Source organism: Pelobates fuscus, chromosome 1 (genome assembly GCF_036172605.1).
Source record: "Pelobates fuscus isolate aPelFus1 chromosome 1, aPelFus1.pri, whole genome shotgun sequence".
NCBI classification, from domain to species: Eukaryota; Metazoa; Chordata; class Amphibia; order Anura; family Pelobatidae; genus Pelobates; species Pelobates fuscus.
Window position 1 is genome coordinate 64,602,567 of NC_086317.1, and position 26,599 is coordinate 64,629,165.

Genomic DNA, 26,599 nt, shown 5'->3' on the forward strand with positions numbered 1-26,599 from the left:
TCTATGGAAATTTCCTAATCTCTTGTATAAGTGGTTAGGGAGGGGGGTTAGAGTTCATTAAAATAGTTTTCTGGCTCAGGATTATACTCTATATATATTTTAATTGTCACATTTTTGTGGTCATTGGCATCCTTTATTATGACAGTCCCGGCACCTGGAAAAGATTCTATGGTTTGCAGGAGTTTTGCAATCTGACCAAAAGAGGAGCAAAAAAAAAAAAAAAAAGTAAGAAGGTATTAATAAGGTCAGGGTGGGCCTTTAGCTGTATAAGTCAGACCTCACTCACGAGGCCCAATACTAAAATGATCATCTGAGGCTCCTGTATCCTTCATGCAGAGAAAACATTCCTGGCATTTCAGACCTCTAAAGCCCATGTGGGTATGATCAGTTTCATATGAAAATGAAATAGGTTACCTGCGTAACATCAGATGTGGGCTAAAACTTGTCTGAGACATGAATGAGGACTAACTGAATGATAATCAATTACATTTCTGTCTGTTTTCAGCCCCCTGGTTTTGCCTGATTTCTTGGCGCCTAATCTTGTCATCTGTCAGGGTACCTGTTGTCTCTACCTCTGTGGAGGTGAGACACTTGGACGTTCTTCCTCGCAAAAGGGTTGAATCACTCGTTCCTCGCGGTTCCCTCGGTCGTTTACACGCCGGCCGCGAGGGATCCACTTCCTTTTATGACGCGGCGTTCAGTAGCCGACGTCATGACGACAACCCAACCCGATCTGTCAATCAAGCCCCAAGCACGAATGAGGATTCGTCGGGGGCGTGATTACCTGTTTGGAACCAGGGTATATAATAGGGCTTTCTACATTTGTTCATTGCCCTGTCGTGGTTCTAGCTTGTCTAGTCACTCAGTGCTCTTGTATTCTGTTAGTTTCTTTGGTTTTGACCCGGCTTGTCTGTTCTACCTCGTTTACCTCTATTACCCTTTGACTCGGCTTGTCTCTCGCTTACCTGCTCTCTCGTTCCCTCGACCTCGGCTTGTCTCTAGACCATTCTTTACTTACTACTTACGTTAGTCCGGCCATTCTAAGGTCCGGTATACGTACCCTGTACCTGTTTGTACTCTGCGTGTTGGATCCCTGTCCCGATCCTGACATTACGACAGGGCCAATGGATCCTGCAGGTACAAACACTCAGGTTGGTTCTTCCGATTCTAGATTTGATGCCATGGATCACAGAATGGACCAGATGGCTCTAGCGCTGCAAGCTTTATTATCTCGATCTAGTAATCCACCGGAAGAGATGCGAGCCACGTCCATCTCCTCTGTAAGTTCAGGTCTAGAAGTAGCCACTGTAGGTGCTTCTTCCCGTATTACACCTCCTGTACGTTATGGTGGTTCTCCGGAGAAGTGCCGTGGTTTCTTAAACCAAATTGGTATTCATTTTGAATATCCTTATCCTACAGATAGGGCAAAGGTTGGATTCATTATCACACTCCTCATTGATAAGGCTCTGAGATGGGCCAATCCTCTGTGGGAGAATGATAACCTGTTAGTCTATAATTATAATGCCTTTGTCGCTGCTTTTAGAAGAACTTTTGACCCTCCAGGTAGAAAGGTCAATGCAGCTAGATTACTATTGCGCCTTAGACAAGATAACCAAACCCTTGTGGATTATGCACTAGAGTTCAGGTCTTTGGCGGCAGAAGTTAAGTGGAATGAACAGGCCTATATAGACGTATTTGTAAACGGATTATCTGATGTAATTCTAGACGAGGTGGCTACTAGAGAGCTTCCTGAAAATTTGGAGGATTTAATTTCTTTTATTTCTCGTATTGACGAACGTTTAAGAGAGAGACAGAACACTCGAGATAATATTCGTAGACCTTCCTTTAAACTAGCTCCTTTATTTCAAAGTCCTCAAACCACTATCCCAGTTTTTTCTGAACCTATGCAGATAGGCAATACTCGCCTCTCAGAAGAAGAGAGACAGTACAGGAGAAAGGAGGGGTTGTGTATGTATTGTGGAGTAAGAGGGCACCTTCGCCTAAATTGTCCTAATCGTCCGGGAAACGCTCGCACCTAAGTTTCTCTAGAGGACAGGCCTTGGGTGTTTCTATTTTGTCCTCTATACACAATTATAAAGATCACAGGCTTCTGCTACCTGTTTCTTTAGCATGGGAGAAGGGAGTAATAAAGACTATGGCATTGATAGACTCCGGAGCTGCTGAGAGCTTTATTGACCAAGTTTTTGTTTCTAAACACTCTATCCCATCTCAGCTAAGAGACACCCCCTTGGCCGTTGAGGCCATAGATGGTAGACCATTATCTGAACCTGTGATTTCTCATGAGACTATACCTGTTATTTTGACTGTTGGTATCTTACACGAGGAGGGTATATCCCTTATGCTTATCTCTTCCCCTTCTGTTCCTATAGTTCTGGGGTATCCATGGTTAAAGAAACATAACCCTATTATTGATTGGGAGCTAGGGGAGATAACTTCATGGGGTCAGGGTTGCCAGGACAGGTGTTTACAGAAAGTCTCACCACTTTGCGTAGGTAATACACCGGTTAACTCCACCCAGTCTACAGACTTACAAATACCGTCTCGGTATATAGATCTAAAGGCAGTCTTTGACAAGAAGAATGCTGATACTTTACCTCCACACAGGTCCTTTGATTGCAAGATTAATCTCCTACCTGGTACTATGCCTCCGAGGGGCAATGTATATCCTTTATCCACTAAGGAGAACTTAGTCTTAGAGGAGTATATCCGTGAGAATCTAGACAAGGGATTCATTAGGAGATCATCCTCGCCTGCCGGGGCCGTTTTTTTTTTTGTGAATAAGAAGTATGGCACGTTAAGGCCTTGCATTGATTACCGAGGTTTGAATAAAATAACTATCAGAAATGCATACCCAATCCCTTTGATTACTGAGCTCTTTGATCGTTTAAAGGGTTCCAAGATTTTCACCAAGTTAGATCTCAGAGGGGCGTATAACTTGGTGAGAATTCAGCAGGGAGACGAGTGGAAAACAGCGTTCAATACTCGATATGGGCACTATGAGTACACGGTAATGCCTTTTGGGCTCTGTAATGCACCGGCAGTATTTCAGGATCTGATCAATGAAGTTCTTAGGGAATTTCAACAGGATTGTGTTATTGTATATTTGGATGATATACTAATACACTCTAGAGAAATTGAGACCCACCACAGACAAGTCAGAAGGGTATTGCGCAAACTCCTACAACATGGGTTATACTGCAAATTGGAGAAATGTAGTTTTGACCAATCTCAGATAAACTTTCTTGGTTACGTGATTTCTGGGGAAGGCTTTAAAATGGATCCGGATAAACTCCAGTCTATTTTAGATTGGCCATTACCCATGGGTCTCAAGGCCATTCAGAGGTTTATTGGATTCTCCAATTATTATAGGCGCTTCATTAAAGGATACTCTTCCATTATTGCTCCTATTACCAATATGACCAGACAGGGGTCTGACACTAAGACTTGGTCTACTGAAGCTCTCGTTGCCTTCAAGACACTTAAGGAACTTTTTGCTTCTGCACCAATTTTAGTTCACCCCGATACAACTTTACCTTTCCTACTCGAGGTAGACGCTTCAGAGACAGGTATAGGTGCCATCTTGTCTCAAAGGTTAGGCGTGGATAAACCATTACATCCATGTGGTTTTTTTTCCAAGAAACTATCTGGGACTGAAAGCAGATATGATATTGGTGACAGGGAACTACTAGCTGTTATCATGGCTTTAAAGGAGTGGAGACATTTATTGGAGGGGACCTTGCATCCTGTTACTATTCTGACGGATCACAAGAACTTGTCTTATATTGGGGAGGCCAAGCGCTTATCCGCCAGACAAGCTCGTTGGTCCTTGTTCCTCACCCATTTCAATTACGTACTCACTTATAGACCTGGTTCTAAGAACTCTAAGGCCGATGCTTTGTCTCGCCAACATGAACCTTCTACTATATCTGAGACGGTTTTGTCTTCTATAGTCCCCAAGTGCAATATTATCGCCAACACTAGCCTCAGGATTCATTCTCCGTTGCTTGCCGAGATTATGAAGCTACAACATCTGGCTCCTAGACAGAGTCCTGAGTCACGGTATTTTGTTCCTGCTGAACTCCAACTAGAATTGCTACAATGCTTTCACAATAGTAAGGTGGCTGGGCATCCTGGCATTCGTAAGACATGCTCCTTAATAGCCAAAGATTTCTGGTGGCCCTCCTTACGTAAAGATATTAGGGATTTCGTCGAAGCATGTGAGGTCTGTATGAAGACTAAACGACCTCAGACGCTTCCATGTGGGCTTTTGCATCCCTTGGAAATTCCCGAGAAACCATGGACCTGTTTGGCTATGGACTTCATTGTCGATTTACCTGTTTCTAAAAAACAGACTGTGATTCTCACGGTGGTTGACAGGTTTACTAAGATGGCTCATTTCGTGCCCTTACCTAAACTTCCATCTTCTCCTGAATTGGCTGAGATATTCGCTAAAGAGATATTTCGTTTACATGGGATACCTTCCGAAATAGTTTCTGATAGAGGTTCCCAATTTGTTTCCTGTTTTTGGAAGTCATTCTGCTCTCAAATGGGTATCAAATTGAATTTCTCTTCTGCCTATCATCCCCAGTCTAACGGAGCTGCTGAACGCACTAATCAAAAGATCGAACAATATTTGCGTTGTTTCGTTTCCGAACACCAGGACGATTGGGTTGGTCTGATTCCTTGGGCAGAGTTCGCACACAACAATCTCGTTTGTGATTCTACTCGTTCTAGCCCCTTTTTCATGAATTATGGCTTTCATCCCTCCATTCTTCCCTCGGTTTCTCCTTCCCAAGGAGTACCGTCGGTTGATGTTCATGTTGCCAATTTGAGGAAGTTGTGGGATCAGACTCGACAAATTCTTCTGCATAATTCCATGTTGTTCAAGAAACACGCTGATAAACATAGAAGGGCGGCTCCAGTCTTTGTTCCAGGGGACAGGTTATGGTTGAGTACCAAAAACATTCGCTTGAAGGTTCCTTCTATGAAATTCGCTCCTCGTTACATTGGACCTTACAAGGTCCTGACTCGAATTAACCCAGTTGCGTATCGTCTGGCTCTTCCATCTGCCTTACGCATTCCTAGCTCCTTTCATGTTTCCTTGTTAAAACCCCTAATATGTAACAAGTTTTCCTCCACTGCATCCTCTCCTCGCTCTGTTCAGGTTGAGGGACAAGAGGAGTATGAAATCAATTCCATCATCGATTCTCGTATCTCCCGGGGGAAGTTACAATATCTGGTTGATTGGAAGGGATATGGTCCTGAAGAGAGGTCTTGGATACCTCAGGAGGATGTGCATGCGCCTCGCCTCCGCAGGACTTTTCACTCCCGCTTTCCATCTTGTCCCGGTTCCTTCCGCCCGGTGGGCGTTTCTGAGGGGGGGGGGGTACTGTCAGGGTACCTGTTGTCTCTAACTCTGTGGAGGTGAGACACTTGGACGTTCTTCCTCGCAAAAGGGTTGAATCACTCGTTCCTCGCGGTTCCCTCGGTCGTTTACACGCCGGCCGCGAGGGATCCACTTCCTTTTATGACGCGGCGTTCAGTAGCCGACGTCATGACGACAACCCAACCCGATCTGTCAATCAAGCCCCAAGCACGAATGAGGATTCGTCGGGGGCGTGATTACCTGTTTGGAACCAGGGTATATAATAGGGCTTTCTACATTTGTTCATTGCCCTGTCGTGGTTCTAGCTTGTCTAGTCACTCAGTGCTCTTGTATTCTGTTAGTTTCTTTGGTTTTGACCCGGCTTGTCTGTTCTACCTCGTTTACCTCTATTGCCCTTTGACTCGGCTTGTCTCTCGCTTACCTGCTCTCTTGTTCCCTCGACCTCGGCTTGTCTCTAGACCATTCTTTACTTACTACTTACGTTAGTCCGGCCATTCTAAGGTCCGGTATACGTACCCTGTACCTGTTTGTACTCTGCGTGTTGGATCCCTGTCCCGATCCTGACATCATCTTACCTTGACCCACACCAAGTAGCTATATTCTACAATTCCAGGACTTCTAAATATTTATCATCGGAGAAATCAGGTTGTGAGCTGAGCCAAATACCATAATATTTGCCATAAATCCGGAACTTCTTCAGAATTGAGCCTTAGAGGCTATGAATGCTATTTTAGTGACCACGATTGCTTATGGATCATCACTCTTTGCTATAGTAAAATAACTTGCAGACCTCAATAAGAGATACAGACTTTAGTTTATTCCTACATATTTTCGTCTACACATGGACGACTTACAGCTTTAAATTGGATAATTGAAAGATGACAAAACACAGAGAGCTAAAATGACAGCAGTAGAGGACATTGCCAAATGGATGACTCCAAGTCTTTAAATTCAGGATTTATAATCTAAATTAAAAGCATGATAATGACAGTCTCACACAGAACGGTAAAATCTGTCAAACTAAGGTCAGCATCAGATAAAACCTCGACCCACACTTCTCCCATATCACCTACCCAACAGGTAAAACTGTTTATATTTACTTTTTTTTATTTTTATTCTTTATGTTTGTGTTCATGGATAATACTTTACAACTCGTCTCACAATGCCACAACAGCAGTTGTTGGAGCTTCCGTAAACATATAAAGACAAAATGGCATGAATATCGTTGCACATTTTATATTAAATGAAGAAATAGTGAAAGTGATTGCGGTCAGCTATGTCGGCCAAAGGATTAAACGTTTCACTAGGATCATCGATGCTATAATATGCGTGTACACAGATTAGACAAAAACAAAATAAATAATAAACTTTGTGTAGTGGGAGAATGTCCCAGCAAATTTTCTGTTTATCCCGGTCTGGGTTCAGGTTGTGGCTGCAGCATAAGATTCAGCGGTTGGCCGTCGGGGCACAAATTCAGGAGCGCTGGCTGAGTCATAACTTGGGGGCTGCGTGGGCTTCACTAATGGTTTAGATAGGCCAAGTGAGTCCATGGGAAGGTCTAACAGCCTCAGAATCTTTGTGGCCTCTTGCATATCATGTATGGTGTGTGTGGTGTTGCCTTTGGTGACTAACAGAGCATGGGCTGGGCCCCAGCGGTACCTGATGCGTTGCGCTCACAAGAGGGAGGTAAATTGTCACAGGGATCTCCTCCACGCCAGTGTTCCACCTGAGAGATCCAAGTAGAATGTGAGGGCCATCTCTTCGAAGAGGTATGTTGGCTGGCCCCTGGTGACTTCTAAGACTTTGAAGAATAAGAATTCTAAGAATTTGTATCTTTGATTCTGGAACTGAATTACTAAGTCCCTTGTAGCTGTGGATGGCACCTTGGCTGGCCTCGGTATGCAGAATATTCCGTCCAGTGCTACCGCTGTGAAGGAATGCCGTATGATTCCAAGGCTCAAGCTTGTAGGGGCCATAAATGGCTAGCCTATATTAAAATTGGCTAACTTGGACTCATGTAATGCGTTATGCTTAAATGAACTTTGTCTTACATTAAGTTCTCTTTCTTACAAAAACTAGCCTACACCAGAGTACTTATACTGCTTATCTTTTGACATTTAGAAATATGCCTCTTCTTACTGTCACATGTTCATCTTCACCTTGTAGTGCACGTAATGACAAATGCCTTTCTGGCATTAACGGAGGTGCTACTCAGCAGCCATGTGCCAGTGTATCTGACTCCTGCGGCATGTTGAAGGCCTCTGCGGATCCATTCCAATTTAAAACCCCACGTCCGCCCACGGTAATGACGATGCCGACTTGTGCTTGACCTCACCTGGGGTCAGAGACCGGTTACAACCAAACGGATCCACAAGAGGGTTATTTAAACTCACCTATTCCTTAAGCACATTGCCCTGTCATGGTTTCCCTTAGTGGTTGTCCGAGAGTGTGTTCCTGATCATTTATTTCTGGTTATTGACTTTAGGTTTGTTTTGACTTCCCTGTATTCATGTATCCTTGACATTTGGCTCTCCCTCATCGTTGTGTCTCACTCTGTGTCCCCAACCTCCGACTATTCTTTAGTATGTTAAGTCCGGCCATTCTAAGGCCCGGTAAGATGTTACCATTAGTCCTAGGTGTGATAAAGTTCTGCGTGCTGGATCAACTAGTATCCTGACACTTACATTCCTTTCCTTGAACGCAAACACGCATCCTCCACTGTATAAAGCTGATCTTTCCCAATTAAAGCTAGAAGAAATTCTTCTGGATTCACAACTATCACCATATGACGTGTGCCTTATTGCTTCTCCAAGCGCTTGAATTAATTTGGGTTCCCCTGAACATAATTAAAGGATGAATTATCCGTGACACCGCTTTGGCCATTTTCGGGTTTAGCAATGCTGTGAGGAGCTGTCTTGCAAAGTGTGGTAACTCAGCTTCTGGTATGTTGTCGGCGACACCCCTGATCTTCAGGTGTTTTAGGCGATGTTTCTCTTCCTGCATGGCTAATCATTGTTCACTAAGCTTATTCTGCTGTCTTAGGTCTTAAACTGCCTGTAGTAGCTCTGTTATCTGGCATGCATGGGTGCTAGTGGTGCCTTCCACAGCCCAGAGTCATCCAGTTAAGCCCTGCAGGTCTTCCCGTATCGAGGTCACGTTGGCCAAGATTTTCTTGTGGTGATCTGCCAGAGGCTCTCTAATTGCCTCCATAGTAACCGGTGAGGGGGTTGACGTCGGTTGCGGGAGCTGCATCCGAGCCGTTGATGGCATTGTCTGGGCAGGTAAGAGTCCGACGTCTCTCCGTAGAAGTCTGGACAGCCACCGTGGAGGGACGCCATCTTGGAGTCAGAGACGTCTTGGTTTGCCGCCATAGCTCGACGATATGCATCACCAACCAGGGCTTTTTGGGCTTAAAAGGACTCTCCAGTGCCAGGAAAACAATCAGTTTTCCTGGCACGGCAGGTCTCCTCTCCCACCTCCCAATCCCCCTTCAGTCACTTACCAGAGGCAGCAACATGTCCCACGTTGCTGCTTCTTCCTCCTCCGCCGCTCCTCCTCTTCATTACGTCGGACGGTGGGCGAAACTGATCCCGCCCGCCGGCCAGGGAGACCTAATGCGGCAATGCGCATTGAAAATGCTTTCCTATGGGGAATTGAGTGACGCTGGAGGTCCTTATATAGCGTGAGGACGTCCAGCGACGCTCTAGCACAGAAAATCTGTGCTATAATCCAGGAAGTGCCCTCTAGTGGCTGTCTAGTAGACAGCCACTAGAGGTGGAGTTAACTCTGCAAGGTAATTATTGCAGTTTATGAAAAACTGCAATAATTACACTTGCAGGGTTGATGGTAGTGGGAGTTGGCACCCAGACCACTCCAATGGGCAGAAGTGGTCTGGGTGCCTGGAGTGTCCCTTTAAGCTCTTTAGTTTTCAAACTCATGGGGCTCGTGTGAGTTTTGGAGTCTCCCTGGGATGGGTTTGGCCCGTACCTGGGCGGTGAGAGCGGGTATTTTTTGTTTCAGTGGTCTGGAGCTCAGCGGCCATGCGACCATCTGTTTCAGCAGTTAGGCACCGCACCCCATATTTACATTTATTAGTTCTCACTTTTTGGGATAAATATAAAGACAGGCAGACAAATGCATAGATAAACAGACAAGCAAAAAATATATAGAACTTTTGTAACTTCCTAAAATAAATTGTATGTGATTTAGGTTTTACAGGCGGTATTACTTTTTAATAAGCTATTTAAGCCGTTGCACATTCTCTGCATTCTCATGCAGCCTGTTTTTCTACTTTTTAATAAGAAATAACTAAGTTAAACAAATGATAGCTCTGGATTTAAATATCCAATGTGTTTGACACAAACATTTGCAGCCATTTACCTATCAGTAACCTCTGGTGGGAATTCTAGGAAAGACAGAAGCCTGTTAGTTGGGTAGATGTTTGCGTGATACATTTTTTAAAATTGTAGCCATTACTCAATAAATCATGTCAATCTTGGGGAATCTACAAATTTACATTTTTGCCTATATCTGAGTCCCTAGCCAGCAATTAGGCAACACTGCTCCATTTAACAAACATAATCAAGAGTAAACATAATACAATGGTAACTCTTGGTACGATATGATGTCTACATCTTTTTTCTCTGTATTTAAACATAGACATTGTTTGGAATGCAAGGTCAGAGGGCATAATTGTAGTCTTTTCCACAGAGTTCCCCCCTGGCAAGCTGTACGATCCACAGTACGCGCTTTTAAAAACACTTAACATACCTACAGTGACTCCATAATAAAGAGGAATGTTACTTATGTGGACAAGAATATAGCAATAAATGCACTGTATATCACATGTAATGAATGCCAGATACAGAGACATTACCTCCTGCAAATTATTTAATGAACAGTCTGTTAGGTAGACGCATTGCCCACGTACAGTCTACAGAATACCAATGCTATTCTAGTTATGCAAACCTCATAAATAGGAATGAACAAGGAGATTAAAACATTACCCATCCTCTGAATATGGAACTGATCTCCTGATAATTCCATATGGCTGGCGTGGAGAAGGGGACGAGCATTTGCAGCTGGTGTGATTGGCAATTTTAACAAAAACTGGTTCTGGAGCCTGCGTCACTGGAACTGAAATTTCAAAAAGCTAAGGAAGAAAACAATAGTTAATTTTATTTATTTATTTCTGTATAAAATATTTTTTTTCCCAACTCCTAAAGGAGATAAAGCCTAGTCAATATGCGTAACAAAATAACACTCTAGGGTTGATGTACCACTTATTTGTAATGCAACATTTAGATAATGTATAAAAATACATATATTTTTAGATTATTACATGTTCAATACAGCTGAATTTTCCTCTTTTAAAAGTTCCCTGGGGACTTTCCTTCTCCAGTAACATCTGCAGAAACCTTACAATCTGGGTGAGATTTCGCAGGTTTGTGTGTGTGTGTGTGTATGTACAGACACTCAGTAGGAAAGAGAGCACTCAAAGGTCTTAGATGGAAATAGCTATTAGTTGTTTTACTAAAGAAGGTTGTATTACATAACATGGGCTGACAGACAGACAGACAGACAGACAGATAATGGGGTAATAACAAAACCAAGGGAGTTAGAAAGGGGAAACGGAAACAGAGAAATGAAATAGATACTAGGCCAAGGAGAGGGTTAGGATGAAAAGAGAAATAAATAACTGGACACTATAAGCACCAAAACAACTTTTTTTTTGGGGGGGTGAATAGATCATGCCTCTGCTGTCTCACTGATCAATTATCTGCTATTTAGAAATTTAATCACTTTGTTTATGCAATCCTAGTCCCATCTCCCCTACATGAGACCTACACAGTCTCCCTGCTTATTTAATGCAAAGAGAGATCTAATTACTAAACTTACTTTCTTGTACGGACTGTTTATGTTAAAATGTCTTATCTCCTGCCCTGTAAGCAGCCTGCTAGAGTGTGCAGAAGTCTCCTGTATGTGGTTGAAATTAAATTAACAGAGCAGAAGATACAAAACGTCTAAAAAATAAAAAACACAAGAAAACACAGTTATGTCTCATCTGATTGAAAATAAAACCATTTTTTATTTGAGTTGTGTGAGTCACAGGCAGGGAAGGTGTGGCAATAGTTGCATGAGCAGAAACAAAAGCGATGGGAATTCAAAGTAAATTTAAAATTTAAAAGGAACACTCCAAGCACAATAACCACTACAATATTCTGTAGTGGTTATTGTGCCAGAAGTGACCTGGTGCTTCCCTGCTTTCCCCAGTGTTAGTCAAACTGTTTGCTAGCTGTCAAAGAGGCAGGCACTGTTAGCACAAAAGGTTTGAATACTTACATGGGGGGAAAGAGAGGGAGCACAAGGAAAATCCTGGCACCATAACAACTAAAACATTTTGTAGTGGTTATGGTTCATGTTCCTTCAAGGCCGAATCAGCCTAACAAACCCTAGTAAGATTTGCCAAATCATTGTACTTGATAATTACACAGGATTGTTCCAGATGGAAACTAAGCAATTCGGCTAGCATATAGGAATGCAAAATACTGTATTTATATCATTATAACTTGTTTATCCATAGTCAACTTTGAGGATAAAAATAGAGATCAACGTCTTTGAAAATGTGCTTTCTATTCAGATAGATTTCTGATCCAAATTACTCCATTTTCAGTGGAAGAAATTCTTTTTCATTAAAGTGTGAATTGGAATTTGGAATGTGCATACAAAATTAAATAAATATTTTGGGCCTGCAAAAAACAAACTAGGTATTTATCCATTTCGGCAAATTTGGAACAATATTTAATTCACACGTCAGTGAATAACCTGTAAAAACCTGTAATAACCTGTGAGTTGTTTATTTTCCTTCATAATAATTCAGTTTTCTTTCTATTTTATTGTAAACTTAATATCAGGGCTATTTACAGGGCTATTCACTAGACATGCAGTTCGGCAAGAGTAGTCTGAATTAGAGAATTGTTCAATTTCAGCTATTTTGATCTGAAATTTGAATTTCTCTTTGAATTCTCACTCCATTTAATAACCCTGTGCATGGTTTCTTTTTGGCATGGTGAGTTGTCAGATCAGTGTTCTTACCGTTTTCGTTACGTAAGATGTACTTGTATTGACGCAAAGAACTCCCTCTTCATTGCAGCAGCCTCCACATCTATAAACAGAGACGCAGGGGGGCTTAAAGAAGCTGCCGGCGCCTGTACCAAGATCCTTTTCGACATCCACGCAGGTCTCCCTAGGCATACACTGAGTCTTCTGCCATTCTTCATCTATATCTGTTGAAAAATAATCAAGGTGATCTTAAGGAAAATTATTTATATGTTTACATTTATGTTTGTCATGTGGTTATAAAAAGGACAACCTAAGCTCCAAAACTTTAAGTAAAAAAAAAATTCTAACCACCAAAAACAACTTCTCTTAAATAGGAACCATTAATTCTCCTGAGCTAAGTCTGCAGAGCAAGGATAGCTCATTGACTGATCAGCCAATGAGCTAAACCCTGAATTGTCATTAGAAGTGGAGATTTTAAAACAGTTTGACTTCTTTCTATGGGGAGGGGGGGGGACCTACCCTTAACCCTAACCCTAACTTTACAAAATTCATGTCATAGAGAACTTTGTTTCCAACCTGTGGTATGTGTACCCCGGGGGTATGCACACCAAAAGCAGGGGGTACGCTAAGAGCTGGCCGGCCACCTTAGGGCCCCTCTAGAGGTAGCCAACTGTGCACCAAGGCAGAATAAGCACCTGCCTACCCGCACCAAAGGTGCCTACTCTGCCCAAATATCATTTCTGGGGGTAGGATGTAGCCAGGCAGCAAGGGAGCTGTAATCTCTGTATTCTTCCAGCACTATTAAGTCATGCGCACTGAGGTGATGTCGAAAGCCGGGTTATGATTATTATTTATAAAATATTTTACCAGGAGGGATACATTGAGATTTCTCTCGTTGTCAAGTATGTCCTGGGTCCACAAAACATTGCATTGATACAATAGGGTACAATAAAGTACACAAACAATATTAATACACGATATATACAAAATATACAAAGAACTTGATGGCCCCGACATCACTGGAACGAGCATGAACATGACAGAAGCCACACTAGCTGGAAAAAGCAATAATTTGGTGACTATATCTGCAGATATATATCCCCTATACGCAGCACAAACCCAGGGGGGTGGTACCTTCGCCTCATTGCACTCCCACAACGATAAGGCAACACAAGACATTCTCCAGGCATTTAAGGTGTCTTATCGTTGTGGGATTGCTGGTCCTGCTTTAGAGCACCGTGTGGCTGCTGGGATTGACTGCGGCTCCTACCATCACTTTTGCTTCGTTGAACTTCCGTGACTAAATTCCAGCCCCTCGAGAATCTGTTCTTGGAGGTGTCCTCTTTTTTATTTTCCAGAAGATGGTAACCCTAACTAGAGCTATTCTTAACCCTGCAATATGAAAATTGCAGTTTCTCTGAAAAACTACCATGTTTTAGATTACAGGGTTAAGGGGACAGGGATTTTGCATCCACACCTCTTCAATAAAGTCTGGATGCCCGTAGTGTCCCTTTAAATTAAAATAATAAAAAGATAATAATTTGTGAGTGTGCTTGAGAGAATGTGTATGTATCTGTCACTGAGTGTGTGTCTGTCAGTGAACGTGTGTGTATCTGTCAGTGTGTCAAATCAGTAAGAGTGTCTTTCAGTGAGGGTTTGTCACTATCCTATGTGTGTAAGTGTGTGTCGCAGTTTTCATGTGTGCAAATGTGTGTGTCAGTTTCCTCTATGTGTAAATGTGTGTCAGTGTCCTTTGTGTGTAAATGTGTCTGTCAGTGCTCTTCGTGTGTAAGTATTATGTGTGTATTATATTTTCATTTTGTAACTTTTCTACTTCAGATTAATAGTTCATATACTCCTTCTTACATACACAATATTCACATTTTGTCATATTTATTTAAAAAATATTCTTTACTACCTTTAATCAGGCTTGTTCTCAAATATAGTATTAACTTAAATATCCGTGTCTACATGTTTTTTATTTGGAATGTAAATCAATATAAATTACATTCTCAAAGCAGGGGTACTGAATAATCTGTTTTTAGTCCTGCAGGGGTACTTCTCTGTAAAAGATTGAGAAACACTGATATAGGGGAGCATTCGTTTAGCATAGTTAGGGCATACTCTGCTTACTGAATAGAATTTTATCCATTGAAGTCTATGGAAAAACCTGAGTAAGCTCAGTAGGCTTTTATTCTGCTGTAAGAATCCAGTCCATACTGTTGAAGCAGGATAAAATAATGTCATATTTTACAAAATCTGTATTTGTATTTAAACACTTACACAAATAGACATAGATTGATAATGCAGCATACAAACTATTATAACTGAAACAACTCATGAGACGAGTTTTAGTACCTAAAATTAATTCTTTATGTGATCTGAAAAGAATTATTTTTATAGATATATCTGGCAGCTCTACAATTCAGAGCAGTAAAGTCTATAAACATGCATTATTCATTAAACAAATATGTATACATAGACATAACGGCTTACTCTGAACTTTCTTTGAGTAATATGCCAACACAATGAATCAAAGTATTCTGCAATACTCTCTGTAATAATGCATGATCAGTGATTGTAAAAAGTGACAGCTACCAACATCCTAATTAAAAATAGGGAGGGCTATGTGTTAATCCTGAATGACCTTGATGATATAGTAAAATCAGTGAAACTATAGTTCATTTTATTTATTTAAATTATTAAAATATTAAATTATTTTTATATAACTTATTTCATTATAAATTGTATTTATGTAAGAGAAGTTAATTAACAGGTCCACCAAATAAGTGGTCTCTAAGAGTACATTGGAGTCGAGCATTAATTAGAGTGTGGGTAATTTCTTTCTTAACAGCCTTGTTATAGAGAAATTACACACACACATTCATATACACACAAATACTTACATGCATAAACATTCATAAACACATTCATATACCTATACGAACACATATTCACATATACGCGCACAAGCATTCATATACATACACACTCATACACTCACACAGCCTAGGGCCCTTTGGGATCTTAATGCTTCTCTGCAAATATCCCACCTCCTTTGTGGTGGGATATTTGCCATGTTAATAGAATATCCATTATACCAAGTCCTGAAACTCACTGCTTTGTTGTAACATTTCATTCTGGCCCCACCTTTTCTTACCAAATCTCTTAACTTGGCTCACATAGCCCATTGTCACTTTCAGGATTTCTCAAGGATCATACCAATCCTTTGGAATGCCCTAATTCATCCTATTTGATTATCTTCTAGCTTTTGGTCATTTTCACTACCTGTATTGAGTACAAATCCTTTTATTTTGCAGAAGAAATTTAGCTATAAAGTTTCACTTACCCTCATTTATACTCTAGTTATAATTGTCAGCCTGAAGAGGAACAAAGCCACTAGTCACTGATATAATGCATGTACATTTTATGAAAATATAAGGTCATCCCCTGCTTTTAAACAGTACAAGAAGTTGCAATGGGTCATATAGTTCCAAAAGACAGAGAGGGCGGTATGAGTAAATGGACTGTACCATTTCACTGTCAGCATTACATTATCAGTTCAGAGATTGATAAAGATTGTTATCGAAGTTTTAAATACCTTTATTTTAGAAATAGCTTCCCAATGCCTTCCAAAGGGAAAGCCTTCTATTGACTGGGATCATCAAATTTGATTAAATCAGCCATGTAGGTGGAGGAAGGAGAGGCCAGCCATGGAAAGACCGCATGGTGCTGGAAAAAGGTGAGATTAAACACCGTTTTAAAAGGGGACAAAGGGGGCAGATGCCTAAATACTTAATTTACCACTATAGTGTAAAATACATGCTTGTGTTCTTGACACTATAGTGCTCATATAATGCTAATAATATTTTTTCAGACTATAGGGATGCATTAAAAATCATTAGTGCTTTTAGAATGTGATTTTTGAGTTTGATAAGAAGTTGTGACTGCATAAAAAAAGAGTAGCCAAGACAAGGCTTTGGATCTCACTGAGGAACTATCCCTGCAAGAGATGAGAATTGAGTTTGTGTAATATTTTAGCTATTTGACTGATAAGTTCCTAAAAGCAGTGTTTCACATGGCTTTCATTTTTATCTCTTCTACTTACATAAACAAACCCTTATTTAGTCTCGCTTCTCTGCTTAATAAAACATGTGCCCAATGTATGGTTTTAGGACTAGAAAAGGGCTTGGCTTATCTTCCAGATATTTTGGTTTATTTTGCATAGTCAACAGTTGAAGACATACTTAAATACTGTATGTTTATAAGCATAAAAATTACTAATCAAAAATCAAAAATTCTTTCTAAAACTACACTATTGTTATTATGATCTCCTGATGGAAATAGAATACATAGGTAAAATTGTCTTATATTAAGAAAAGCCTCAAATGTATCCTGTTGGTAACCAAGTAAAGATGGCACAACTAACTAAGCAGTTTACTGTAGTTCAATAGTCTTAAAGTGTTAATCAACACAGTGTAGTGGTAATGGTGACAGAAACCACATAACACTGTCCCACGGCTAATAGTGAAACCATTTTACACTTATCTGGGCCTCTCAATCGCCCACAGAATGCTCTCTCTTGCTCTCCCTCTCACTATGTATATATGTTGCCCTTCTGTGTTAGATATATCGAATTTGTATCTCTTAGAATTTAGATGTAGTGGTGCCGTTTACCATATTAGATAACCAATGTGTAAATTAGGAAACTTTTTTTTTTTTAATTCTTTATTTTATTTGTGCATGGAAAAAGACGCCCTGCCACAACAGCTGGGGCTTGCAAGGTCAAACATAGATTTGCATTAATAGGCAGTGGAAAAAACTTTGCACATTTTTGGGTTATTAACACTTGACACAGAGTTAAATCCATACTGATCATAACTAGAATAAGAAACAGGCTTCACGAGAACAGGTTATGATAATAGCATTGATAATATATAGTCTAGTAGTGCCACAGCAGCGGTTACTAAATGTTAGACACATAGAATTGCAAAACAGTTGCATGTTGTGAGAGACTATGCACACTTTTTAAAATGAAAGATAAGTAACTGAAGTGGTTAGCAGGTTTAAGCACACATGTTAGAAGAGGCTAAAACATGGAAGGATCTAGCCGCATATTGTCATTTGTTTGTTTTGGGTTAACTGAGCTAGACAGGTTTACGGTTAGTACTATTGCGTTTAAAGAGTGAGAACATTTTAAAACAATTTTAAGGTGAGAGGTTAAATATCACGGTTTTGTCTGGAGAACATTAAAACTTAATAACATCTATAGATTAGTTTAAACTTGTACTGAGGAAATTATTATAGCTGCTGGTATGCCTTCGTTCGTTATGAGGCAATATATGTTTGGTAGGTAAAACAACGAGCAAGAGAAGGTATGTAAGGTCTACGTCTTGCTGCTCATACCAACGGTCCAGACGTCCAGACATATGAGCCAGCTGGTCTTATCAGGTGAGTCTCTGGATGCCAAGCAGAAAGATTGAAAAAATAGAAAATAATAAGAATAATAATAAGAAATAAAAATAGTCTCAGTGTATCCGTCTTGAGTTTGACCCCTTGGCACAGCTGGGGCAGGGACACAGGGTTGCCTGGGAGTGATATGGTCTTTGTTGATGTCGGGGGTCCTCGGTGTATGCTATCATGTCGCCGGTGTCCTGTCTGGTCATGTCGATCCTATTGCAGGGCACTCCTGCAGTTTTCCGGGCGACACTGGGTCGCAGGTTATGTGCTGTGTCCCTACCGAAACCAGGTGGCTGTGCCGTGCCTCCGACAGGTGAGTGTCTCTGTGCCTTTATGTCGTTATTGCTGAGTAGGCATCCGGCGTGGAGCTTTGGGGGATGAATGGGGTTATCCGATCTGGGTCCCAGGTGTGGGTGCGGTTAGGGGACCTGTTGCTGTCCTTCGTGGCCTCACTAGCCGGGGACAGCAGGTCTTGTGGTAGGTCCAGGAGCCGGAGGAAGGTCGGGGCGTCCCGGATGTCCTGAATGCTGTGCAGGTTTGATCCCCTTTGGACCACCAGTGTCCTGGGGGCTCGCCATCGGTAGTCGATCTTGCGGGCACGCAGGATTAAGGTAAGTGTCCGCAGCGATCTACGCCAGGCCAGGGTGCCACTGGACAGGTCTGGGAATAGAGAGAGGTCCATGTTTTCGAAGCGGAAGGGGGTCCTGCCTCGGAGGGCAGTCAGGATCGCCGCCTTGTGTCCGCCATTTCGGAGGGTCATAATGACATCTCTCGAGGCCGCGGTTGGAGCGTTTGCGGGTTTAAGGACTCTGAAGACCCTTTCTGGGGTGATTGTTGAGTTCTGACTTAGTGGTAATATTTCTTGTATCATGCGCTCCGTTAATTTAGGCAGTTCGGCCTCAGTGATGTCCTCTCGGACTCCCCTGATTTTAATATTGGGGGTCCGCCTAGCGTCCTCAAGCGCCGCGAGGCGGTGTTCATATTGCCGGGTCTGCAGTTCCAGGGCTTGTACAGAGTGTTGTATAGTAGCGACACTCTGTGCCTGTGATTGTGAGGAGCTCCAGTTTGGAGATGCGGCCTGTCAGGCCTTTCAGGTCAGCGCGGAGCACCGCAACCTCCTCGTGGAAGCTGCGTTTCAGGTCCGCCATTAGTGCCTTCATGATCTCTATGGTGATCGGCTCTGTATCCGTCCCTCTACCGCATTGTTGTGCCTTTTGTGGTGGATTGGGGGGTTGTCCCCTCTCCTCCTCGTCGGACATATCCTCGGAAAAGTCCGAGCACCCACCGTGCTGAGCCGCCATGCTTGCTTCGGAGGCTCCACGCGTCTGCCTCCATAAGTCTCCTATCGTTAGTCCCGATATGGGCTTGTGCGGTATCGTTTTCTTCCCCTTTCTCCCCATAAGGATTTTGGGGTGATTGCCTGATAGTTGGGGTGGTAAGGGGGGGAATTTCAAGCGTTTTTCCCTTGTTTCAGCTCGGAGCTCCCTTAGTATGCGTCCGTTCACTTCAGCGTTCAAGCTCCGCCCCCAAATTAGGAAACTTTTAATTGTATTCCTTTGTTAGTAACAAACACTTTGACTGTGACCAGCTTTTTGAAGTGGTCATGGTGGTAGGAGTCTGGATGTGCAGTGTTATAGCTTGAAACACTTCACATCCAGTGTTATTGTTAATTGTGTTGGGGGCTATTTGCACCCCCAGTACATGTGACATTGGCAGCCCAGAATTCAGTTCTGAGATGCCTAATGTCAATGATGTGCATACAAATGTCTGAGAGCGATGGCCATGAGAAGATTGCTTCTCCCACCTTCCCTAACCCTCTCCCTCCCACACATCTTAATTGTAGCCCTCCCATCTTCCTATTCCCATCTAATATTTTGTGTTTCTTCTGCCCTCCCTTTTCTATGAGAAGCCTTTGATTGGACCCCAGCGCTGGGTTACGGTAAGTGTAACCTTTTTGTTAAAACGCTTCTCAAGCGTTTGGGAGGTGGGTCCCTTAAGAATAATGTCAATAGGGCATTTTTTACATATTTTAAGAAGGAGAAAACCTTTAAGTATTTCACACAGCAATTATATGATTATTTATTTCTACTGAATTAGTTTCTAATTATGAAATCATATCATTAATTTATCTTTCTTATGTGTTATTTGTGCACTACACGTTCTTTCATATAAATATTTTCTATTATAAGACTATACTAACTATACTAAGACTATACTAACAACACATAGAAGGTTATAATATTGACACTAAAACGTGAATTCACCGGGAAATAGGCCAAAAATCACAGACTTTGAAAAATTCTCCAAACCTTTCTGCTGCTTTTGACACTGTTGATCATTAACAGCTCCTTTTCATCCTATGTAATCTCGGTCTAAGAGATACTGGTCTCTTTTTGTGTATCTTCCTTCTTCTCCCAGCACTCTTTCAGTGATTCTTTCTCTGCCTCTTCTCCCCAATCCCTTTCTGTTGGTGTTCCCCAAAGGTCTGTCCTTGATCCCCTATTTTTTTCAATCTACACTGCCTCCCTTGGTAAACTCATCAGCTCCTTCGGCTTCAAGTATCATTTCTATGTGGATGACACTCAAATTTATCTGTCCTCCCCTGATTTCACACCACCCCTCTTGACTCGTCTCTCTGACTGCCTCTTGACTCGTGTCTCTGACTCTGCTATTTCCAACTGGATGGCTGCCCATTTCCTTAAACTGAACCTGTCTAAAACAGTACCTCTGGTCTTACCTCCCTCAAGTGTTGCTACTGTCTTGTTTGTTTCCCTCCAAGTCAATAGCGCCGTTATGAGCTCTATCTCGCAGGCTCGCTGCCTAGGTGTTCTCTTTGACTCCAAAGTCTCCTTCACCCCTCATGTCCAACCAATCACCAAATCCTGCCTCTTCCATCTCAAAAACATAGCGCGCCACCAGCCTATTTAACGCCTGATACAGCTAAGGTGCTTGTCCATACTCTCTCCTCTCTCGCCTTGACTACTGTAATCCGCTTCTCAGTGGTCTTACGTGTTCCATTGTTGCCCTGTTACAGTCTATAATGAATGCGGCAGTGAGGCTCATCTTCCTGTCCACCTGCACCTCCCAGACCTCCCCCTCTGTCAGTCCCTACACTGGCTTCCCGTAAGATATAGGGCTCAATTTAAGATCCTGATACTTGCTTACAAATCTCTACACAATGCTGCTGTGACCCACTTATCCTCACTAATACACAAATATATCCCATCTAGGCCCCTACGCTCTGCCGAAGACCTACGTCTAACCTCTGCTCATACTCCTTCCTCTGATGCTTGCCTTAAAGACTTCACTAGGGCTGCAACTTTCCTATGGAACGCTCTACCGCTCTCTGTTAAACTCTCACCCAATTTCCACTCCTTCAAAAAATTGAAAACTTCTTTAGGAAAGCATATCAATTATACTGTGAACAGTTTTCTCTCCCTGCACTGTGATTCCTCTCCTGCAATTGTCATCAAAACAACACAAAGCCCTCAGTGAATACTATCTACCAACTTACTTTTTGTCAGGATACAACTGAGATACAACACCCAGAATGTAGAGACAAGGTAACGACCTTAGAATGGCCGGACTAACGTATAAATACAAGGGTAGTCAAGCCGAGGTCAAGGAGTACAGAAAACAGGACAAGTGAGAAGCCAAAGCTGGGTCAAAGTGTATAGAAAACAGAATAGTCAAACAAAGCCAAGGTCAAAAGCCAGAATATAAATCAATGAATACAGAATAGCACTATTGGGACCAAAAATGAACCACGACAGGGCAAGGAAGCTAACTCATAAAATCCTTTTTATACTGTGGCTGTAGCTTGTTAGGACGATAGCCACGCCCCCAAAACGGCATAATTCGGACGTTTTGGTGATTTGTGACGTCATTTGCGTCATGACTTCGACGCCCCTTTTTCGAGTCATAAAAAGGGGCAGAGCTATCGCGGCCAGCGTGAAAACGGCTGGAGCAGGCAGGGGAGAGCTGAAGAGGACCTGCAGCAACATGTGAAAGGTGAGTAACCTGGGGAACAAGCATGGGTAACAGAGAAGGGATCCTGGCAATTTTCTACCCTATCCTTACCTTTTGTGTCACTATACCCCACTTCCTCTAGCATGTAAGCTCATTGAGCAGGGCCCTCAATCCATCTGTTCCTGTGTGTCCTCGTCTGGTTACAAATACATGGCTGTTAGTCCACCCATTATACAGCGCTGCAGAACTTGTTGGCGCTTTATGAATCATAATAATAATAATAATAATAATAATTCCCAGTTTAGTAAATAACCCTGAAATAGTTACAAATTAACAAAAAAATAAAATAATTTTCAATGAATTCTATTGAAATTTAAATATATTTGGATTTTTTAACATTACATTAAGGTAACATGCGGAAGCATTTATCGCACAGTCTGTCATAGTGTGTCCTGTACCCACACGTTATCATCAGATATCATAGCTCACATAGCTCTTTAGATCAGAGACTTTATGATTCTCACGCTGTTTATAACCAATAACTACATGGGTTCCCATGCTAGATGCTGTCTGGCAAATTTAGTTTACTGTATATCTTGGATTCTTCATACGTTTTGTATTTCTCAGATCAAGCAACACTGCATTTTTTTTTGTCATCGGTTATAATTAAGTGATGTTGGAATTCCTGTTTTGAAATAGTTGGATCGCTACAAAATAACTTTCAAGTTATTTTGCTATTAATTGATTTGCTTTCAATGTAATATTGCGATTTTGTGGTTCAACAAAAAATACAACTATAATGTGTTTTTTATTTTTTTATTTTATTTTAGCAATTTTATTCACGGTTGAACTTGAATGACTTTATTCTTAAATTACTTTTTTTAACCTACATTACTATGAAACTATATAATATTGCCAAACACATTTACATAGTATTCCACTGAACTATAATTATTTACTGTACATTTACAGTAAATTCATCTATATTTGAACACAGAAAAGCCATAATCTCTGATTTAGAACGTCATGTTTTTCCTCGCAATTCAGTGCAGTCCAGGCTCAGCTAGGCCACACATAAAGGGTTATTTACTAAGGTGTGAATTTTCTGAATTTCAAAGAGAATTTAAAGTGAAATGCAAATTTAAGTACCTTTTAGAATGGAAATGTCATAGAAAGCTGCTGCAAATCTGGTGAAACGTTGAGGCGTAGACTTGGAATCTGAGCTGATGTAGGATCTGAGTTTGGATCTGCACCGCCACAACTTTAGCTCTTTGGGGTGAGTGATGCTAAGGAGTTCTTCAAGGTTAGCTGCAGCTCTAATTTTCTTTTCTATTTCAGTATGCGACGCTCCCTGCAGGTAACAGAGATGACAAAAAGAGAAATTAACGTTTGCCCAAAGAGTAGGTAGCAGAGAGAACAGAAACTGTTGTGTAATGAAAGCAGATTAATTTTAAATGAATGTAATTCGATAATAATTAAAAAAAAAAAAAAAAATTGTACTGTGGGACAATAAGGTCACCACTGCAGTGACCTGCTTTAAAAAGCCAAAGGGAACCATCCCCTGTCCATGGTACTGACTATTTCATTAATCGTTTGTTTAAGCACCATAAGCACTTATTTACACATTGCATTAAAAATAATATTGCCATATTTAAATAGACAATCCCTTTTCGGCTCATAACACGTAAATTAGTTTTATCAATCATACACCTTTGTTTGGCAGCTGTTAAAACTGAGAGAAAAATTGCTCAGATTTCCATCTATTTTTGTAGCTAAATATTGCAAATCATATGAAGAACAATGTTGTTTAAATGATTTCAGAATGAATGTTTAGCCTCTGTATTTAATTGTGGTCACATAAACACAAAATTACTAAACGAAGTATTTATAATTATGAAGTACACCCTCTAGGTCTAGGATATTTATCTACAAGTACATTGACACTGTTTGTAATGTCATTTTTGTAATCCATTCTTTGCAGTAATATTGTTTGGGATTTTATTTATTTTTATTTTTTTTTACACCCACAATAGACTTTTTCTTTTTGCTGTATATTTCTTAAATCCAATATATGCTGAAGTTTCGGAGAAAGAATGGTGAAGAAGGCAAGTACACTCAAGTAGAGCATCTGTCACTTCTATTAGGTAAGGGGAGCTAACTGAAGGAGGAAACAAATAATAACGGGTATTTATATAGTGCCTTTCTCCCAGTGATGCTCAAAGCATTTTACAGCACACGCTCTCAGGATTAACCAAATGGGCAGCTGAATATTAAATGTTATTATTACTCATTTATCGACCTTAGAAGGATGAGGGTCTGAGTTGACCCAGCCAGGATATGTGCCTGTGACCTTGTGTTTTTGAACAGGCTCTGTAGTCAGGGAATTTACCAACTGAGCTACCTCACAGGCTTGACAACTCAACACCCATAATGTCTAAAATCCACACCCATAAAGTACAAACCTGTCTGTCTGATTGATGCTTTACCATTTAATTATACACGTGCAGATTTCTCTGTTTAATACTGGAACTGAAGTAGGATACCACTCACCCATAAAGAACATTATGGTTGTGGAGTGGTCATGTAAAGTAGGGACCGTGGAGTTATAGTATGCCATTCTGTTCTGGGGATGCACTTGGAAACTATACTATTTACAAGCTTGGCCTTCGTGCAGGAAATTTGTACGTTGACATTGTTGACTTGTGGAAAAGAAACATATGTGGATTGCTGCATTTCCCTTTTTACTCTTTCCAAGAATATCTCCCGCTCACATTTTTCCTAAACACAAATATTTTAGTCTAGGAAAACATTCTGATTTGCTTGTTAATTTTAATTTCTGTTGGCTATTCCTTCAGCAACACAAGCATTCTTCCTTTTTATATTGGGTTAAACCAAGAATTGTTGGGAATTGACAAAGGAATTGCAAACTATAGATGAGTATATTTTAGTTGGAGAATTTATCCTTAGTTGGAGAATTTATCCGACCAAATATTATTTCATCGTGGCCTTTTGGCCTAACATTTGAAATTTCATTGTTATTTTTTTTTAATAATCCCATTAGAATTAAAAAAAAAAATCTACATGCGATATGTGCAAAAATCTTTTTCCTTATTTTACAAAATATTAAGTTAGCAGTTACAAATAAATGAACTGTAAACATTCTCCATGTCATCGGAATTCACATTGAATTCCTGATAATTCCAATTTTAGTGAATAATACTGCAGGTGATTTATTTAAAAAAAAAAAAAATGTGTTTTTGTGAAATGAAACAACACTGCAAAATAAAAAAAAAATCTTCAAGTCAGTTTTAGTCATAGTTTGATCATTTTAGCATACTTTTTGCAATTCCGTTTTCGGTTCAATACAGGTCAGTGCTTCTTGAATAAATTCCTAATTGTTTTGCTCTGTACACTTCAACATGAAGAGCAAGTTTAGCATTGTTAATGTGTACAATTATGTATTATATAACTAGCCCACAGAGATACAGATTTTGAGTTCATCACATACCTTTTAGAACTCTCTGCATTTGTGTGAGTGTTTAGTTTTCCTCTGAGAAACAAACTAATTCTTCTGAATATTTAACTGCAGTTGCCCAAATGGAGGTATTTGATAGAGCAAATATAGCAGTTGAGAGAGTATGATCTGTTGCGACAACCGATCAGTCCATATTGTGTACTTGGATATTCTTTGAAATCCCTGAATTTAATGTGAGTTTTTATCATTCTCTCATTAACCATTGTATTTTTTATATTTCAAATTGATATGACATCTCTTTTATTATTTAAGTTTTGCAATTAAATTTGTTAGGTTGATACAAAATACACAAGAGGTAAACAATTAATTCCAAACGTATAAAGAAAATCATTGTGAAACATGTTTCAGAATCTGAACAACGTAACTGTTATAGGCTAAGACTAATCCATATAATACAGCATTTAGGAACAGCAGAGTGTGTATACAATATATAGTCCTGACCTAAATTTAAGGGCAAACAAGAAAATGAACAGAAAAAGGAGAATAAAAGGTTCAAGTGAAGATTATGTTCCTCTGATTTAACATGACATGACTGTCCCCTTTACCTCAACCACCACTGTCACTCTTAGGGTATATATAAGCCACACTTAGGGTTTATATAAATCACTCTAAGGGTATATACAGTTGCAAGAAAAAGCATGTGAACCCTTTGGAATGATATGGATTTCTGCACAAATTGGTCATAAAATGTGATCTGATCATCATCTAAGTCACAACAATAGACAATCACAGTCTGCTTAAACTAATAACACACAAAGAATGAAATGTTGCCATGTTTTTATTGAACACACCATGTAAACATTCACAGTGCGGGTGGAAAAAGTATGTGAACCCTTGGATTTAATAACTGGTTGAACCTCCTTTGGCAGCAATAACTTCAACCAAACATTTCCTGTAGTTGCAGATCAGACGTGCACAACGGTCAGGAGTAATTCTTGACCATTCCTCTTTACAGAACTGTTTCAGTTCAGCAATATTCTTGGGATGTGTGGTGTGAATCGCTTTCTTGAGGTCATGCCACAGCATCTCAATCGGGTTGAGGTCAGGACTCTGACATGGGCCACTTCAGAAGGCGTATTTCTTGCAACTGTATATTGCCAATTTGTGTTTTTTTTGTTGCTCTCAAATTAAAATGTATCGACACTTATAAAACACACTCCAGCCTA

General features: G+C 40.7%; 1 protein-coding gene across 1 annotated transcript in view; it reads right to left on the reverse strand.

Moving 5' to 3' along the window:
- Nucleotides 1–26,599, reverse strand: part of VEGFD (vascular endothelial growth factor D) — an 88,551-nt gene that overhangs the window by 15,540 nt on the left and 46,412 nt on the right. Inside the window, exons 3-5 of the mRNA XM_063449160.1 lie at nt 23,048–23,249; nt 12,503–12,693; nt 10,414–10,559 (exon numbers count right to left, since the gene is read on the reverse strand). Coding sequence (XP_063305230.1) covers nt 10,414–10,559; nt 12,503–12,693; nt 23,048–23,249 — 539 coding nt within the window. The remainder of the gene's footprint in view (nt 1–10,413; nt 10,560–12,502; nt 12,694–23,047; nt 23,250–26,599) is intronic.